This window comes from Hyperoodon ampullatus (genome assembly GCF_949752795.1).
Source record: "Hyperoodon ampullatus genome assembly, chromosome: 14".
Classification (NCBI taxonomy): Eukaryota; Metazoa; Chordata; class Mammalia; order Artiodactyla; family Ziphiidae; genus Hyperoodon; species Hyperoodon ampullatus.
In genome coordinates this window covers 19,607,528-19,625,578 of record NC_136927.1, presented here as the reverse complement: position 1 = coordinate 19,625,578, position 18,051 = coordinate 19,607,528, and the positions used below count along the sequence as shown (strand labels likewise).

Sequence of the window (18,051 nt, the reverse complement as noted above, 5' to 3'; positions counted from 1 at the left end):
CAGCTCTGGGCTACAGTGATTCGGAGGGAGAGAAAGAGGCGAAGCTTGCTCTGGTCATCCCTGAGGGCACGGGCACTCACCTCTCCCCTGGGTGTGCATTTTACGTTTTAGTGAGAAACCTCATTCCCTTGGAGACTTGAGAGCAAAAGCCAACTCAAGAGGCTGTCTTGGGTTGGGTCCCTGAAATAGTGATTTTTTTTTTTTTTTTTGCGGTACGTGGGCCTCTCACTGATGTGGCCTCTCTCGTTGCGGAGCACAGGCTCCAGACGCGCAGGCTCAGTGGCCATGGCTCACGGACCTAGCCGCTCTGCGGCATGTGGGATCTTCCCAGACCGGGGCACGAACCTGTGTCCCCTGCATCGGCAGGCGGACTCTCAACCACTGCACCACCAGGGAAGCCCCTGAAATAGTGATTTATTAATGGACAGTTCTTATGCAAAGGGGACTGAGACAGGCTCAGGAGGAAGAGTCAGCCAAGGCGTATTCTCAGCTGCATGCTGGCCTCAGCCTGATCTGGGACCAGAGGGCATGGATGGCACCATGGAGATATCCCACCTTGAGGCTGGGGTTGGCTGCACACTGCTCTTGAAGCAAGGACTTAATCTTCCAGGCGTTTAGGCTGAGGTGTCTCGCATCAGCAGAGGGCAATTCTCGGGAGAAGGATGCCCTCAACCTTCCTGGCAGCGGGTGGTGGGTGCCCCAGCCCAGTGGAGGGCATCTAGGTAGCCACCGAAAGCGTCCACCACAGGGATGCTGTCCTGCTTGACTTCACCTGGACTGGTTATAGTAAAACTACAAGTTCTTGTCACCTGGACAGGGAAGCACCACTCATCTGTCTGTGAGAGGTTCACTTTCCTTTCCAGACCATCATACCTTAGCAGGTGTCAGATGTGTTCTATAGAGGGATGGGAAGGAAGGTGGATACATAAGCTAATGTAGCTGGTCAAACATTATAGCTTTTCCCTCGGACCCAGCAGCGCCAGCCACGGACGTAAGCAGTCAGCTATTCATCCAGGCTTGTTAAAAATCGGGGCATAAAAAGAGCTGATTTCATTCATTTTATAGCAATGCAGTTTCCCCCGGGAAAGGCGAGACTGGCCAAGATGCGTGTGGTCCATACCTTTTGTGCGAAAGATGTTTTCAAGACTTTTCTCCCTTGTATATGCCTGACCCTCCCCTGACTGTTACCATGGTTCTCGTGTAATACCCACTTACTTATACTATGCAGCCTTAAGCATACTTAGGCTGTTTCCAGCACTTGCCTTTCTGTTGTTTGGAAATGGTCACTAAAATGTACAACTTTTTCCGTTCCCAAACCCAAGTTGCCATTTGCTTTCACACCATGAGGTTCTGATAACCAGATCCTCTATACACCCCAGATTTGGGGCTAGGTGTTCTGTTGTCACCTGAGTCTGTTCCTGCTTCTAACAGACCAAGACAGAACCAGAAATCCTATTCTGTTTGGCTATTTGGATCTGAGCTTCCGGGTAAGAAGATTTTTTTTTTTTTAAGTGATGTGACAGGAGAACATAGAAGTGTCTGGAAAGTGTTCAAGACCGGGGAAAACACTGTGAGAAGACGATCCCACTGCACCGTCACGGCTCAGACAAGTCAGATGTGCCCCTGGCTCCATCAGTGGCACCAGCTGTGGAAACTTTGGCCACGGGTAGCTATTTCCGAGGCTTCTCCACTCGCTGCCTCACCCCATCCCGCTCTGCTTCTCCCCGCCCATGTCTCAGAGCAGGTCCAGTCCAGCATTGTCCCATCCTAAACCCCAGCCAGTGCATCTTCAGGTGGCAAGGACCCACAGGCAGGCTGGGGTCTCAATGAAGAAACGCCTGTCACTGAACACGAACAGGCCACTTCGGAGCTGATGGGCAGACAGGCGAGGTGTGTGGCTCATATGGGATCCCGTCATTTGTAGGGAAGGGACGACGGACTGCCATGCGCACAGCCAGGGATGTGAGAACAAGTTGCCCCCACCACCACCCGCCCCTGCAGCCTGCACTCGTGTGGCCTGGATCCCATTCCCGCGGTGACTGAGTGCAGGATTCCTTCGGGATGATCAAGGGGATGTTTGTGGGAGAAGCAGCGTTCGTGTGGTTCCCGGGTTAGCCTGGCTTCCCAGAAACGGAGCCTCATGGCATGAGCGCTCATGTGAGAGTGATTTGGAAAGGGCTCCCTGGAAAACTAGTGGGAGAGCGAATAGTGGGACCAGGGAGGGTGGGGACGCCATGCCAAGCAGAGACTTTGGCTCAGAGGAGCCCTGGATGCTGGCTCTTGGGGGTGGAAACACCCTGGCGGGCCGGCATGAGGAAATGGTGACGGATCCATGGGGAGGCGGGTGCAGGACAGGCAGGGCTGGCTTGGGTCCCTCCCAGCGACTTTCCGTGGAGTTCACAGGAGTGGTAGCTGCGCCAGGACAGTGCTTCCTCCATGTCAAACCTCGCTCTGTTGTAAGCTGTCATCTTCCGGGAGCCCTGATACCAACTCTTTGCATCTTACACTGTGGGTCCCAACACACCAAAGCAGATATGGGGGTACCAGCATCCCATGGCCAGAAATGTGCAAAGCATAAGATGGCGCCCTGGGGTGGAGCTCCTGCAAAAGGTGCCAACATGCCTTCCATCAGGATGTAGCTCAGGTCCCAGGAGAATCTAGGTCGACTCCTAGCTCATTCTCGGCCGATGACAAATGTCAAGATGCAGGTAGACTTTCCCAGCACTTACATGAGGCAAGAACGCTGGGCCAGTCCCTTTTGGGGTGGAAAGGGCCAGAAAATTGTTCTGTCTGAATAGGAAGCCCTGGATGCAGAAAACTATTCACTGCAAGGCGTGCGGTGGAGCAGAATCCCAGACCCGACACAGTCCAGGGTTCTGTTTCTCTAGCCCGAGGCTTAATAAACAGCTAATCAGGAAAGCTGACCAATTTTCGTCTTGGGTCCCATTCTGGGTTCTAATGTACCATGAAATTCAGTGCAATTCCACATGCTCTTCAGATTCTGGGTGAAGTCTTTTCTTTTGGAAAAAACAAAGCTAGGGTTTGCATAAGCATGTGCTTGATCTCTGTGAGCCTGGGGAAATGTGAGCTGAGCCCTGACTCGTGGATTCTGAAGAGGCTACTGTGGTGGAGAAGAAAGGGCGCCTGCCGTAGAGGGCCTGCCCCAGGGGCACGCTTGCTTTATGAACCTGGCCTCGGTTTCCCTCTCTGTAAAACACAGAGGTGTGCGGGTAGCCGTGAGAATTAGGAAAGGTCACATTAGGGAAGCAGTGACCTCATCATGTATGAATAGCTCCTACTGTTTCCACTGGAGAACTTGGCTTTCATTCAGGGAGAAACACATGGAAGAGTCCCCACCTCACTAAAACCCAGACAGCTGTGCTCCTTCCACCTCCACACCTTGGTCTCTGATTCCTCCCCACCTGGAGGGGCATCCTCAACGGCCTCCCCTTCTTCAAGGCTCCACCCAGGACTAACTCACCCCGTGCAGCCCTTACGCACTGCTCTGGTTCACGCGGGCGCTTTAGTTCCTGACCCCAGATACCACCTACTCTCTAACCCATGTTCATGTAGATACAGATAAATTATTAATGTAGTTATAGATAAAGTTATCATTTCAGACAGAGGGAAATAGTGGCAGAGTTCATCTTCCCAAATGGCTGCAACAGTAACTCCAGGACCACGTGTGCTTCCAGAATCTTATCCGTCCCCCAACCCCCCACCAAAAATCTAGACAAAGAGTCTACTGCCCCATCCCCATCAGGGCAGTCAGGCCTTTGTAAGCACCTGACCTACAGAAGGTGGTAGAAATGCTCTGCGTGACTTCCCAGGATCCGTCATAAAGGGCTGTACAACTTCCTCCTGGGTCTCTGTCTTGAAACACGTGCCTTGTAGTTCTGAGCCCGTGTAAGAAGCCCTCACGCTGAAGGGACCCTGAGGAAGAGAGAGGGGTGCCCAGGAGCCCTAGCAGTTCCAGCCCCTGGTGTCTGCGTCTCCCCAGCACAGGTGCCAGAAAGGCAGTGAGGGAGGGAGCTTCATGTTTCCAGTCCCAGCCCCTAGGTCATTGCAGTTGTGTGAGTGGAGAGGTAAGGACCACTTACCTGGGGCCAATCAACCCCCAGAGTCCTGAGCCATAATGATAAAACGCTCTGGTTGTCTTAGACGGCTACCTTTTGGTTAGTTATTATTCAGCAACTGATATGTATCATATACACATACACATATGTGTGTGCACATATATACCTACATATATGTTTGGGGATATAGCCTGCTTTCTATTGTCCTCCAATTTGTGTGTTTGCACACTTAAATCTGGCTTCCTCAACTGGGCTGCAAACTCCAGGAGGGCAAGGCTGTGTGGTCTGCACCCTAGTTATCCTCTGCCGGAGTTAGACCAGCATGGTGGGTGTAACAACTACACCGTGCATTGTTGAGTTAAATGGATGGAGAAACGTCTGTGTGCACATCTGTGTCCCTGAAAAGCCTGCTAGCATTACAGGATGCATCTGTGATCATAAAGAAATCAGAGTCTTTTTGGTCTTTGAATCATTCTCAAAGGAACCTTGTACCCTTGGAGAGAACCATTTGCTTGAAATCACTGAGAATAAGCCACTTGATTTGCTCTGCTTCTGGGTCATAGATAATGCAGCTCTCACCAGCCCTCCCACCTGTAGGCACCTGACCACCGGCCTCTTAGATTAGCTGGTGATTATGCCGGACCTTGTTTCCTTGGTGCAGGACCCCCAAGGAGTTTGCCATTTCCATCTTCAGATGAAAAAGCAACCCCTTTGCCCATCTCCTCATCTTCATGTTACCTAGGACATCAGAGATCTTTACGCAGTTAAGTTTGAGAGTCTGATCATATTTATTTGAGCGATGCAAGAAAACATAAACATCGGAGTCGATCCTAGAATAATAATATTATTTGTTCCCTCCCACCCCCCAAAAATACATATCTCAAACATCAAAAGGGTCTTTCCTTTAAAAAATTATTTCAGTAGATTTTCTCCATCGATCTATATGAAATGCTCCCAAATTCGGTGTTTACATGAGAAAAGGTCAAAGAAGTAATGATATGAACTTCTTTTTCATCCTTTGAAAGTCTGCTAAGTCATCCCACCCTACCCACCTGTCCAGTGTGCCAGGTGAACTTCAGGCCCACATCCTTAAGTACGTGTTAAAACAGTCCTTCGATGGTGGGGGTGGAGAGAGGATGTTCATTGCCTTTGATTAGCCTTTGCCTCAAATAGGCCCAAGATTTTTCCTGATTTATGACAGTAAATGCGTTTGCCTCTGGCCTCTGTGACATCATGATGAAGCTTATTACATCACGAAGTTTATTACATCACAAAATTTATGCCACCACCTCTGCATCTTCCTGTCCCAAAATAATCATGTTGATTTCTTTAAGGAGTTCTTTGACTGTTTTCAACTCCAACCAACCCTGTAATGAAATATAAGCACATAGAAAGACACAAGCTAGCCAGAAAAGACAAAAAATCGTAGATTCTGAAGGGGGCAAGCAATCATTGACTTGTCACGGGGAATGTGAGGGAGTTCTGACACCAGAACAAAGTGAAACCTTTCCTTCCGCCTTATTTTTAACACAAGTTGTGCTATTTATGAGTTTGGTCTCAACCAACTCAGGAACTGAGCAGAATTTTCCTGTTCTTCCTTTAAAAGAATATTAAACATTACTACTTTTATGTGCTTTATGTAATGGCCTGTTTTAGTCAAAAGTTTGTTTGCTGCCTACCTTTCTTTTCTGTTTCTGAAGCTTCATAAATTAGTCTGGACTTGGAAAGCCTTTATTAAACACCTGCCTTCTATTGCTGTGAATTCCAGTTTGCCAGCTTCATGTGCGACATCAAAATCTGACACTTCGGGGAACATGTATTCCTCCAGACTCCAAAAGGAAAGTGGGATGTGATTTCCCTGCCTTGGCTGTAACTGGTTTCTGGTATCACTTTGCCTCCTAACACACTTTCTTGCTTCTGAGCCTTCGGGCATCACCTTCAGAGACATCAGAACTGCCACAGATGCGTCTTTGGATGGCCTTGACCTTGAAATATTTATAGCTGAGGGCTTTGGAAGCCTGCAGGATCTCTTCCTGAATCTTTCACTGTACTGAGTGCGCTATGTCCAATCCTTGGTTTAACCATGTGAGTTGGTATGAAATTAGGTCACCTCCCAGCCCTTTCATCATAACTTGCCAGCCCATCCAGTGACCTTCACTTTCCCCAGCATGCTATTTACCAGTGGGTCACACAGTTATTTCGGGCTGCATTAGTTCCATGGAGGACTTAATGCAGCTAGTAGCAAGTTTGGGGAACATATCACGTGCATTTAGTTTACTGGAAATTTTCTGCTGCAGATTGTGATCTAGGATATATTCTGGACTTGACTTCCCATCATTGGATGCATTGGATTAATGCTCCTGTAGGAACAGTTATCAACTCTGAGCAGAATAAAGAAAGACAATTGTTTAAAAGCTCTGGAAAGTGAATAAATAAAGCAAGCCAGAGACTGGAGGGTTTATGATGTTTCAGAGAAGGGAACCACACTGTGCGAGGGCCACACCCATTGGCTTTTCCCAGTGCAAGTTCCCAGGATGTGTGCACTGCATGGGGATAGAGCTCTAGCAGAGCTACACCCGTGATCTTATTGGACTGAGACATCAGAGATTAGAGTGAGGAGCTCCCGAGCAGCTGGAATTTGGGGGACATCCCAGAAAGGAAGAATTCACAGAGAGAGAGCCCAAAACATGCATATAAATTCCCCTCAAATTCTTGACTGACCCCAAAATTGTGCATGCCTTCGGGGCAACTCCAGGCAGTTACTGGGGAGCAGCTGCTGAAAGGCTGGAACTGCCGAGTAGAGATTTCAGTAGCTACCAGCGCTGGGGAGACAGAGTTTGCAGTTCAAGTCGCCAAAGTTAAAGAGGGTTGCTTAAACAGCTCAGACTTTCCATTGAAAACCTAAGGACCGTATATCAGGACTAAGAGTAAAATAAAAATAGTGTTTATTAGAAAAAAAGCCTAAGACCAGCACCAGAGATGACCCACCACTAATTTAACTTTCTGCTCCAACAAAACTCAGCACTTTTCAGAGGAAGACACCAGAATCCAGAGTCTCCTCAGCGCATCATCTGTACAGTCGAATATACAGTCAAAAATTACTAGACACACCTCAAGTAGATTCTAGATCCTCTTGCTTTGATCTGCCTGCTCCAAACTGTGGCCAGTTTTGCTCTGCTAAATACAAGACAGCACAAGGCTTTCTTAAGATATCTTTTTTGTCATCAGTTCATATATACCCTTGGTCTATACCCTGAGAGCCTAGTTGGAGAACAGAGTCCATTGTGGAATCAAAAGGCATTTAGTCTCTTTCACTCAAAGCTGTAATGTGCCGTTACTTGAGCCCAGTGATGGGCTAAGAAAATGGAGAGAAATGGCTATAAGAATTACTTTTTGTTTAGGATTAATTATACTCCTCTTAATTTTCATTCATATTCAGTGACAGATATTTTCCAAAAGATGGATCCATGATAGTTGGAATCTAGACTTTGGATGCACAAACTTAATGATCCAACAAAAAAAGCCTTGAGTTCTAGTCTACCCTTCAAAGAGTTTCTGGTGTAACTAGAAGATCCTTGAGTGTTTTGACCCCAAACCATAGGTAAATTGTCAAAAGTATCTAATATATGGTAACATAAAGGGAAAATGGTTTCCTCCCGGTAACATCTTCATTTTTCCCTCAAGGAGAGTCCAGGGGTTGCCAAATACTAAATTAAGAGTAAATACAGCTTGTATTTTGCCAACTGAATTAGCCAGTAGTTTGTCTATTTATTTACATCTCTTCCTACAACTAGCTGTGAGTTTTCTTAGATATTTATTTCATTATTATAGACTAGATTTCAAGATAATATTTTATAAATGGGTAACCACCTAATACATCTGCTTGAATATATTTGGCATATTTGGGCGATCATATTGAAACATTTTTTTTTTCAGTATGAGTTCTGAATATGTTGTTTTTAATTGAGATATAATTGATTATTGAAGCACTTTTAATCTTCCTCCAGCTTTTCAATGGATTATACTCGAAATCAGGTGCAGATCAAAGGAAATGACAGTTATCACTATTACCAGGAGTAACAAGGGCCAGTTATTCTTTCTTTTTAGGATTTTGTCAGCAAAGCTTCAGCGCAGGGAAATAAGAAGCACACATGCCCCCGTTTCCTTTCCTATAACCGTGGCAGACATTGTTAGCACATCACGATGCTCTACCACAATGAACCCCATCTAAGATGCAGCCTAACTGTCAGTCATTACCAATCAACTGATGAACATATGAGATGAGATCTACTTTCTATCCCTGAAATTGATGATCATGGAATAACATCATGGAGAAAAAGAAAGCAGGTTTTAAAAGGGGAAGCAGAGGAGAACTTTAACAGTGCTTCTCACCAAATCCTTCTGCTAACTACCTTTCCATCTATAGACCAATAGAACACTAAAGGTTGCTTCTAGCTCTGAAATGTGATGAGTTAACATTTTAAAAAATCACTGATTTTGAAACTGCCAGCCATTTGGCATGCACACTTCATCTTCAGTAGAATAAATGCTTAAAGAGTGAACGTTTTCAACATAGATTCCTGTAGGGAATTGTTACATTCAAAAATAACTAGTTTAATGACATTTCTCCTAGGAAAGTTTTTCACGTAGCCTCATCCTCTCCAAGGGTGCTGAGAAGGAATGGACATTCTTTCCAACCCTCGTGTGTTGGAGCCATGTAGTGGGTTTCTGCATACATCAGAAACCCACTTGTTGGTCTGTATTTCTCTGGATCGAGAAGCAGACATGGGAACACAAGAGATGCAATACCTGGGTCAGACCCCAGTTCATCCATCCAAATGTTCTGTCTCTGCCGTTGGCACCAAGGGGCATTTTGAGGAACAGATCAGCCCAAGGAGAGCGTAAAGTTCTGAACACCACGGAGCTATTTACCATAAATATTTCATTTCCTTTAATAAGAATTCATTACTGACACAGCTGTGATGATCCCACAGGAGCAACAACTGCGAGTGGTAGGCTCTTGCCTCTGCAAAGAGGCCTCCTTCCCTCTGCGGCCATGCCTGTGGCCTGAGAACACAGCATTATTCATGGGATCACTGTATTTTCTACAGTAGCTGCTGGCTCAGGCACTTGAGCAGCATGGGTGCCTTGGTGTTTTATTATTGATAAAGAAATATGTTTCTAGTTCATCAAATTACATTTCAGGGCCCTGCCAGGCCAAAATTCTATGTAACTAATGACTGGGGTTCTTCAGTTGCAAAGAATGTCTGTTGCCTTCCAGGAGAAAAGCTTGTGGGATGATTGTTTAAAATCTTTTGCCAATGTGGACATGAGAAAAAGAGCTCTGGAGTGGAAATCAGGAGCTTGTCATGGGTGTTGGATCAACTTCTGCACCATGACAAAGGGGCATAGACCATCTCCCAACCTGAATTCAGGAGGGAGGTGGTTCTGTGCTGCTGTTGACAATGCAGGATGCATCACTTCTCTATAAATGCATGGAAATGAGGCCATTACTAGAGGGAAAATTCACCTGAATATGGATGACTTCTCTGCTGGAAAGACTAACCTTTGTTGAAATGGAGGGGTGCAAGAGTGCAAAATTCCTAGCTCCCCCTGTCTAAATATGGATTTGCCAGAAGTAGGCCCTCAGGCAGACTCAAGTACAAGTTTATTTTGGAGATGGTTTAGATAGGGGAGTCAGGAAAGGAGACAGGGAGGGGAAGGCAGCCAATCAAAGGAGTGTTACAAAGCCAGTTGTCACTCTGGGCAGCTAGAGCTTAATCCCGCTGAGAACTGTAGCAAACAGCACAGAATACACCTCAGTTCTCTCAGCCAAGCGGTGAGGGAGCTGGGGTACTTATAAACCCACCTCTCATCAGACTTTGGTGGAGGACTTCTCCTGGGGCAAAGAGCCATAGGGATTCTCCAGCTCATCCAGCCTGCAGGATCTGGGCAGAGCTCCCATCCTCAGCTTTGGAGAAAGCCCTCAGGCAAAGAGATGCAAGTGCTGGGGGTTACCCAGACTGAAAATGGTAGGACCCCAGGAAGGTGGGCAGGGCGTTGATGCCTTGGGAAACACCCCCTGTCCCTATTTCTCCTTCTCCATTATTTAATAGAGTAAAAGGACCTACCATTTAATCATTACTTACCTGATTCTAGGTACTACATATTTCCTAAGGATCATCACAGTTAATCCTCATAATAACTGTATAAACTGCTATTGTTTTCATTCTCTCATTTGCACATTAAGAAATTAAGACTGGAAAGGGTTCAGGAATTTTTTCCAAGGCGACAGAGCTCATGAGTGGTGAAGGAGGGCTTCAAATCCAGGTGTTCAGGCTCTTATAAAACCCTAGCTTCCCGTGGTAAGCGAATGTCACCACATAAGCATTTGGCTGAGACGACCTTTGTCAGTGAATTTGACTCTGCTACCTTTTTGAGTAATAGTTTGAGGGACCCTAGATTGAGGCTTCAGGTTACCATGACCCGTGTTACATCCCCCTTCACAGAGATGTTATCCACCATCTTGCTTCCACACACACAGCAACCCATTTGAGTCCAGGACTTCGTTTCTGGCTTTTGAAAGGGAGGACTGGCACCCTTAAAAGTCAAGGGAAAAAAATGGTCCATTTGCCTTTTCTAATACAGAGGGACCAACATGCTAGAAAGTCAGACCTCAACTATGACAGCTCCTCCATGAATGTGGTGTGAACATGGGCTGGTTACTTGCCTTCTTTGGGCCTTGGTTTGCTCATCTATAAGTTGAGGATAATGATTCCTATCCCACAGAAGCAATGAAAAAGTGGTAAATACATATTTACAGTACTCCATAAAGATTAGTTCTGTGCTTCAATTCAGGACGCTTAAATTATTGGTGTGGTTTCAGAGTTGAGGCTTCCCTTGCTTCCAGCCTAACCTTTTGTTCACTCATCTGTTAAATCCTCAATGATCAGGACTGTGCATCCTTTATCTTTCTGGGACTGGGGTTAAGTACAGTACCCAGAGTATGCATGGTAAGGGCTAAATAAGTACTTTTTTTTTTTTGCACAATTTTGATTTGTTAATAAATTTTCCATTGTTATTGACAGTCCTTAGAATGAGATGCAGATTCCATTGATGACCTCACAGCAGCCTGCACCCTCCTGTTGCCATCAGGCTCCCCGTTGTACCCCTGTGTTCTGCTCAGCCTCACTGAGCCTGAAACTGTTCTTCTTCTTTTTTTTAATTTTTATTGGAATATAGTTGATTTACAATGTTGTGTTAGTTTCAGGTGTACAGCAAGTGAATCAGTTATACATATACATGTATCCACTCTTTTTTTTTTTTAGGTTCTTTTCCCATATAGGCCATTACAGAGTATTGAGTAGTTCCCTGTGCTATACAGTGAGTTCTCAGTAGTTGTCTATTTTACATATGGTCGTGTGTGCATGTCCATCCCAATCTCCCAGTTTACCCCTCCCCCTTTTCCTCTGGTAACCATAAGTTTGTTTTCTACATCTGTGACTCTATTTCTGTTTTGTAAATAAGTTCATTTGTACCCCTTTTTTAGATTCCACATATAAACAATATCATGGTATTTGTCTTTCTGTGTCTGACTTACTTTACTCAGTATGACAATCTCTAAGTCCATCCATGTTGCTTCAAATGGCATTATTTTGTTATTTTTTTATTGCTGAGTAATATTCCATTGTATATATGTACCACATCTTCTTTATCCGTTCCTCGGTTGATGGACATTTAGGTTGCTTTCATGTCCTGGTTATTGTAAAGAGTGCTGCAGTGAACATTGGTGTGCATGCGTCTTTTCGAATTACCGTTTTCTCTGGGTATATGCTCAGGAGTGGGATTGCTGGGTCATATGGTAGTTCTGTTTTTAGTTTTTTAAGGAACCTCCATACTGTTCTCCATAGTGGCTGTACCAATGTACATTCCCACCAACAGTGTAGGAGGGTTCCCTTTTCTCCACACCCCTCCAGCATTTATTGTTTGTAAATTTTTTGATGATGGCCATTCTGACCGGTGTGAGGTGAGCCTGAAACTTTTCAAGTTGTGGATACATCCACTTTCACAGATTCTTTTGCAGGTAATTTTGTTCAGGGGCCTTCATTCATGACAAATGTGTTCATTTGATCAATGAACACTCATTAAGCAACTGTCTATTACAGGTGCTTAGGTAGGCACAGGAGACACAAAGAAGAATAAATTTCCTCCAGCCTTACCCACCCTTCCCCAGTCTAGTGGAGAAGACAGTAGAAACCAAAGGTTGCCTCGAAGCTTCACGTGCAAAATGCTGTAGGGATGCTGAGGACATGTTTGCTATTGCATTGCTTGGATATGCTGGGTAACAAACAGCCCCAAATCTCAGTGGCTAAGAAGAATACAAATGCTGTTTATTACTCATGCTACCAAATGTGCACATCAGGGGTTTGGGATTCTGATATCAGTTACTCAGGGACCAGGCTGATGGAAGATTCATCCTGACAGATGTCTCCATGAAGGCTTAGCCAAGAACGCGCAAGGTAGTGAGTCAGACACTGGCTGTGAAAGTCTGCCTAGAAAGGGCAGACAGCCTGTCGTTTTGTTCACATTTCATTAGCCAAAGCATACGGCATGGCCCCATCTAACCATGCAGCGGGCCTACACGTGTGCTCCTTCCAGGTCTTGGAACAGGAAGAAATGGGATATTTGTCCACAGGCTGAAAGGCCATCCAAGTTGGAATCCAGTTGTTGGGTGTTTTATTGAATTGTCCCTCCCAGTGTCCTTTCTCAGCTAATAATTCTGTCCTGGGTGTACACAAAAGCTGTGTCCTGGGAGAAGGGCTCTCTGAGTCCATTCACTTGGTATTTGTCATTCTCTTTTGTGGACCTGGACCTGGTGGCTGCTACCCAGAGAGAGGTCCTACCCTCCGGGAGCTCACAGGGTGGTTGAGTCCAAGGTACGACTGCAGTTTGTTGGAAAGTCATGTGTTGGGTATACACACAGTATGACAGGGCCACCAAAAGAGGGTCGGGAAGGCTTTGTGGGGGCCTGAGTGTTACCACACGTGGCAGACTGGGTGTCCCAATGTTCGTGCCAGGGGGCCAGGGAGCAGCAGGCATCACGGGGGTGAGGGGTGGGGGAGCACCAGGACAGATCTAAGCATCTAAAAGAGAAGCATGACGTCACCCATTGCTGCAAGGGAGCAGTTGGACAGTGTCAAGACCCCAATTCTTGGTGCGATCCCCAAGGGGCCAGTCAAGATGCTCTAGGTATTTTGTGATTAAAAAAATAAACAGGGGCTTCCCTGGTGGCGCAGTGGTTGAGAGTCCGCCTGCCGATGCAGGGGACACGGGTTCGTGCCCTGGTCCAGGAGGATCACACATGCCGCGGAGCGGCTGGGCCCGTGAGCCATGGCCGCTGGGCCTGCGCATCCGGAGCCTGTGCTCCGCAACGGGAGAGGCCACAACGGTGAGAGGCCCACGTACCGCAAAAAAAAAAAAAAGTACACACACAAATAAACAAACCCTGGATGAGAGAAGGGCGTTGTGTTGGTTGCAGCCGCACAGATTCCTTTCACTCCGGTGTTTTAAGGGAGCCTGGCCTTTTCAGGTGTGTTGATCTTCACTGTGGGCCGCTCCATTGGATCAATACGTAATTAGTACGTCTAAAGATGCCGTGAAAGCCCCTGCTGCATTAAAAAAAAAAAAAAAACCCAAAAAACTCTCCATCCCCTTCAAACCTCCATTTAGACTCATCAAACTCAGGCCTCAGGAAAGCGGCCAGGAGAGAGAAGCAGGCCGCTGATTGCCGTTGCCTTGGTAAGGGGAATCCGCTCCCTCCAGGCTCTGTGGTTTCCATGGGAACAGCACTGCTTGCCTCTGCCGCCCCGGGGCTGGCAAGATGTGCTGGAAAGAAAACTGGGGGAGAGAAAGAGGAGCAGAAAGAGACTTTGAGGATTTTGAAGGTGTTTGGGGGAACCCTCAGCTGGATGTGTTGCTGTTCCTAGCCTGACACGGGAACCTCGGGCTCCCAACAGCCCGAACAGGGAAGCACTTACCAGAGGCTCATGCACTCACGCAGCTGCTTCGGACTGAACGCCACCCTGGAGAAACAGGCGCAGAGGCCAGGCAGGCAGGAGTTGGTGACTGGTGGATTTTAACACCAACACTGTGAGAAATGTGTCCTTGGCCCCCTGCCGGGCAGCATCCCACCATCATTATAATTAGGAAGAAATGCAATAGGTACCCGGGAAGCATGGCGGGAGGTGTTTCACACACGCTGTCTGTGCTCTTCCCAGCAACACTGCACGGATGGCATCCACACATCGTCTCACAGATGAAGGAGGTGGGCTCAGAGAGGAGAAAAGATAACCTGTGAGTGGTATAGGTGGGATGTGAACCCAGCCCTGATGCCCCCTGGTGGGTTCTTACGTGGAATCTAACCAACAGTCCCAGGATAACGTTAAGTTCCCAGCGATGGTGAGCACCCTAGCTCAGGCCTTAAGAAATGCCCTTGGTTCTTTTGGATTTGGATGCAAGAAGCGCCGCCAAGTGGAGGGCGGCTGGGAAGGCATCAGTACCGCCGTCAGCTCTGCGGGGAGGCACTGCAGGCCCCGCCTGGTTTTACAGATGAGGAAACTGAGGCCAAGAAGTGCCGGGCAGAGTCTTCCAGTCCAGCGGTCCACCCTGTCTCCGTTCACTCTTCTTGGGCAACTGCAGCTCTTCTGAAAGCGCCATTTCTGGGGCGTGTTTGTGGCCCAGAGTCTGTGCCAGCCTCAGGTGGGGCTTCCTCGGCCTCAGAGAAGCAAGTTCAGCCACTGCCAGCAGCTGTTTTCTTGAACGGTAGGGCCAGCCGGGGAAGGCTGACTCACTCCATCCCCGGTCAGTGTCCCAGTCCCCTCCCTTCAGAGCTCTTCATCCTGCTGACACTTATTAGGCACCTGCTGTATGCACTGACCGTACTGTGTGCGTGGACCGGAGGCAGCGGAGACAAGGAACCGCAGCCATTTTTCAGATGGGCCAACAGGTGGATTGAGGCCCGCAGAGGTGAAGTGGCACGTCAACAGAGGCCACACCGTGGGAGGCCTGGGTGTGACCCTCACAGCTCCAGATGCCCAACTGAGGACGCTTTCCATGGCCAGTCATGGGTTCCGACAGGAGGAGACACCCTTGACCGGGGACTAGGAGTTTCCGGTTGGTGATGAATCAGGCACCAGGCCAGGAAGAGCAGATCAAGACGGGGACACTGCCAAGCCTCCCACTCCCCAGAGAGAGAGAGAGGAGGGTCCCTGAGCCGTAAGGAAGGAGGAGCCTGAAGGAGAGTGCTGTGGTCCCCAAGCCCACTCCCCACTCCCGTCCCCCACCCCACCCCCACCCAACACGTGCTTGGCCAGGACTTTGGACAGCATTCAGCCCCTCCGGCGTCAGCACTGGGCTCTGTGGGTCCTTCCCCATCCAAGGGCACAGCCCTCAGCCTGGTCCTATCCAAGAGCCCCAGCCAGGTCCCAGGGTTGGCTGGGCATCCAGACCTCTGCCGAGACCTTCCCCTACCAAAACTCAAAGCCCGGAGGATCCACCTGGTCATGGTCATTCCACTCACTGTTGAGTGCCAAGGGGATTTAAAAACCAAAATGCCTGGATTCGAAACATAAATGTATCACATACTGACATAGTACCCTTGATCAAACCGTTCCTGCAGGTCCTGGTAGAGAGGCAGGGATGACGGAGCTGGCACGGTGTGGGCGCCTTGCAGCCGCAGACTGGCGAGGCTGCCTGCACCGTGGCCTTCACTCCCTGCTGCCCTCAGCCAGGCTGGGGTAGGAGGGATGAAGGTAGCTGGCTCCCATGTATCAGCACCAGAGGTGCCTCGATGCCCCCTCACTTTTCCCACCTCCTCCTCGCTGATGGTTAGCGGTCCCCACGCGTGAATGTTCTGCGTGGCACCCATCACAGGGCAGACCCTGGTTTCAGTTTCCCCAGGATGATGGCTGTCCTGATCGATACACTAACCAGGCCGACCAACCAGTCTCCACTTCTGGGGGTAGGTGGGCAATGGGATGGCCACATTTACCCAGGAACCGCCCGGCGCTGAAAAGCCCCATGGCAGCTGCACAGAGAAATGCAAAGGAACAAACAGCCCACCTGCTTCCCTCTGGTGTGTGGAGGCAGAATTTAGATCAGATCAGGTGCCCTGCTTGGAGGGGGCCCCCAGAAGGAAGAGGTCACCGGGTGGAGTAAGATGGGAAATAGATGCCGGGAGCCGGGATCACAGCAGTGAGGGCGGCCCCGGCCCGTCTGCTGGGTGCGTGGTCCTCGTTGTGGAACCGCTAGCATGGTGTCCAGTCCGGCTGCCCCTCGGGTTCCTCGTCTACAGCGCGGGAGCAGCAGCTTCCCGTCCCGGGTCAGAGGCATAGTGGGTGCGAAGTGCAGGGCCCGTGCCTGCCAGGAACAGAGCTCACCGCGTGCGCTGTTGTCAACTCTGCACAAGTCTGTGTGGCCGTCCTGCCCTCAGAGCCTCCGCCTCTGCCCATCCCAGCCTGTCAGCAGCCAGCCCATCCCACAGACGAAGGGCACGTCAGGAGGAGCAGCGCGGCTGTGGGCGGGGCTTGTCATCTTCAGAACCACGGAGTGGAGCGCAGGGTCGGCCAGGTCCAGGCGCACGGTGGGCCGGACGGTGACAGGAAATCTGGGCTCTGGGTGCCCGAGGGTGAGAGACAGGCCTGCCCTGCAGGGTTCCCTCTCCTTAGCTTTGCCCCACAGCGGCCATCAGCGTCCTGGGTTTGGAAAGTGGGCAGAAAGGAAGATTTCTCGTGGTTTCTGCCCTGTACTGGACTCCCTGGGGAGGGGAGGGCAATGTGTTATAGAAGTGAGAGCCGGGAGGGAGTCGTAAGAGGTCCAGGCCCCAGGCCAGGGCAGGAGTGGGACAAGGAAAGGAGGGACCGAGGGACAGTTTAGAGCAGGGACTTAATCCTGTGTGTGCCACGGACCCCTGGGTAATCCCTGAAGCCTGCAGACCTCTGCTCGGGAAGACATTTCAGTGTTTGCAAGATGTGTGCGGTGACAGAGGGAGACTGAACCACTGAAATGAAGTTGTCACTGTGTTAGAAGGTAGACCTGCATGATCGTGGTTCCCGTGTTTTCTCATGAACCCTTGGTCACAGGTGGCGGTCTGCAAGCCACCCTCACGCTAAAGTGATGAGTGAGTCATGCGGATGGCAGGACAGAGGATCATGAACGTGTCTTCTGGGGGCAGAGCCCGGGTGCTTCTAGCACAGCTGCAGTTTGTTGCCTCCGTTCTTATCTGGAGGAAACACCAAATTCCAGTTAGAGATTTGTGAACATGAAGATGTAATCTTTCCTCATCCAGGTTCGTGGACCCCATATCAGAACGAGGATGGCAGCGCTGTCCCAGACCTCCCGCCCTGAAAGTGTTGTCACCTGTACTGAGCTGGTTTTCTCTCTCCCCTCTGTAGCCCTGCACGAGTTCCCCAATGACATCTTCACCAACGAGGACAGAAGGCAGGGGGCGGTGGTCCTCCACGTGCTCTGTGTAAGTACCCCTCTGGTGGCCCTGCCTTCAGGGCCGGAGGGAAGGCCTGGCGGGGGTCTGGGGGTGGGGGGTGCAGAGAGGTGCCCTCAGAGGAGTCTCCCCTCCTGCTCACATACCTGGTGGGGGGCCTGTGAGCCCCATGGAGGGCGATCTCCAAATGTACTTTTTAAAAAATGTTTTTATTGAAGTATAGTTGATTTACAATGTTTCAGGTGTGCAGCACGGTGATTCAGTTACATGATATAGATATGTGTGTATATATATACGTGTACCTATTCTTTATCAGATTCTTTTCCATTATGAGTTATTACAAGATATTGAGTATAATTCCCTGTGCTTTACAGTTAGTCCTTGTTGTTTATCTATTTTATATATGGAAGTGTGTATCCAAATGTACTGTTCCTAAGAGGCCACAGGTGTGTACACTGGAAGATACCTGGATTTTTC

The 18,051-nt window shown here is 48.8% G+C and overlaps 1 protein-coding gene across 1 annotated transcript in view; it reads left to right on the top strand.

Annotated features, from left to right (window-relative positions):
* Positions 1-18,051, top strand: part of SLC24A3 (solute carrier family 24 member 3) — a gene marked incomplete at both ends in the record, with an annotated part of 474,110 nt that overhangs the window by 259,301 nt on the left and 196,758 nt on the right. Inside the window, one exon of the mRNA XM_079718743.1 lies at positions 17,528-17,604. Within this exon, the coding sequence (XP_079574869.1) occupies positions 17,528-17,604 (77 nt within the window). The remainder of the gene's footprint in view (positions 1-17,527; positions 17,605-18,051) is intronic.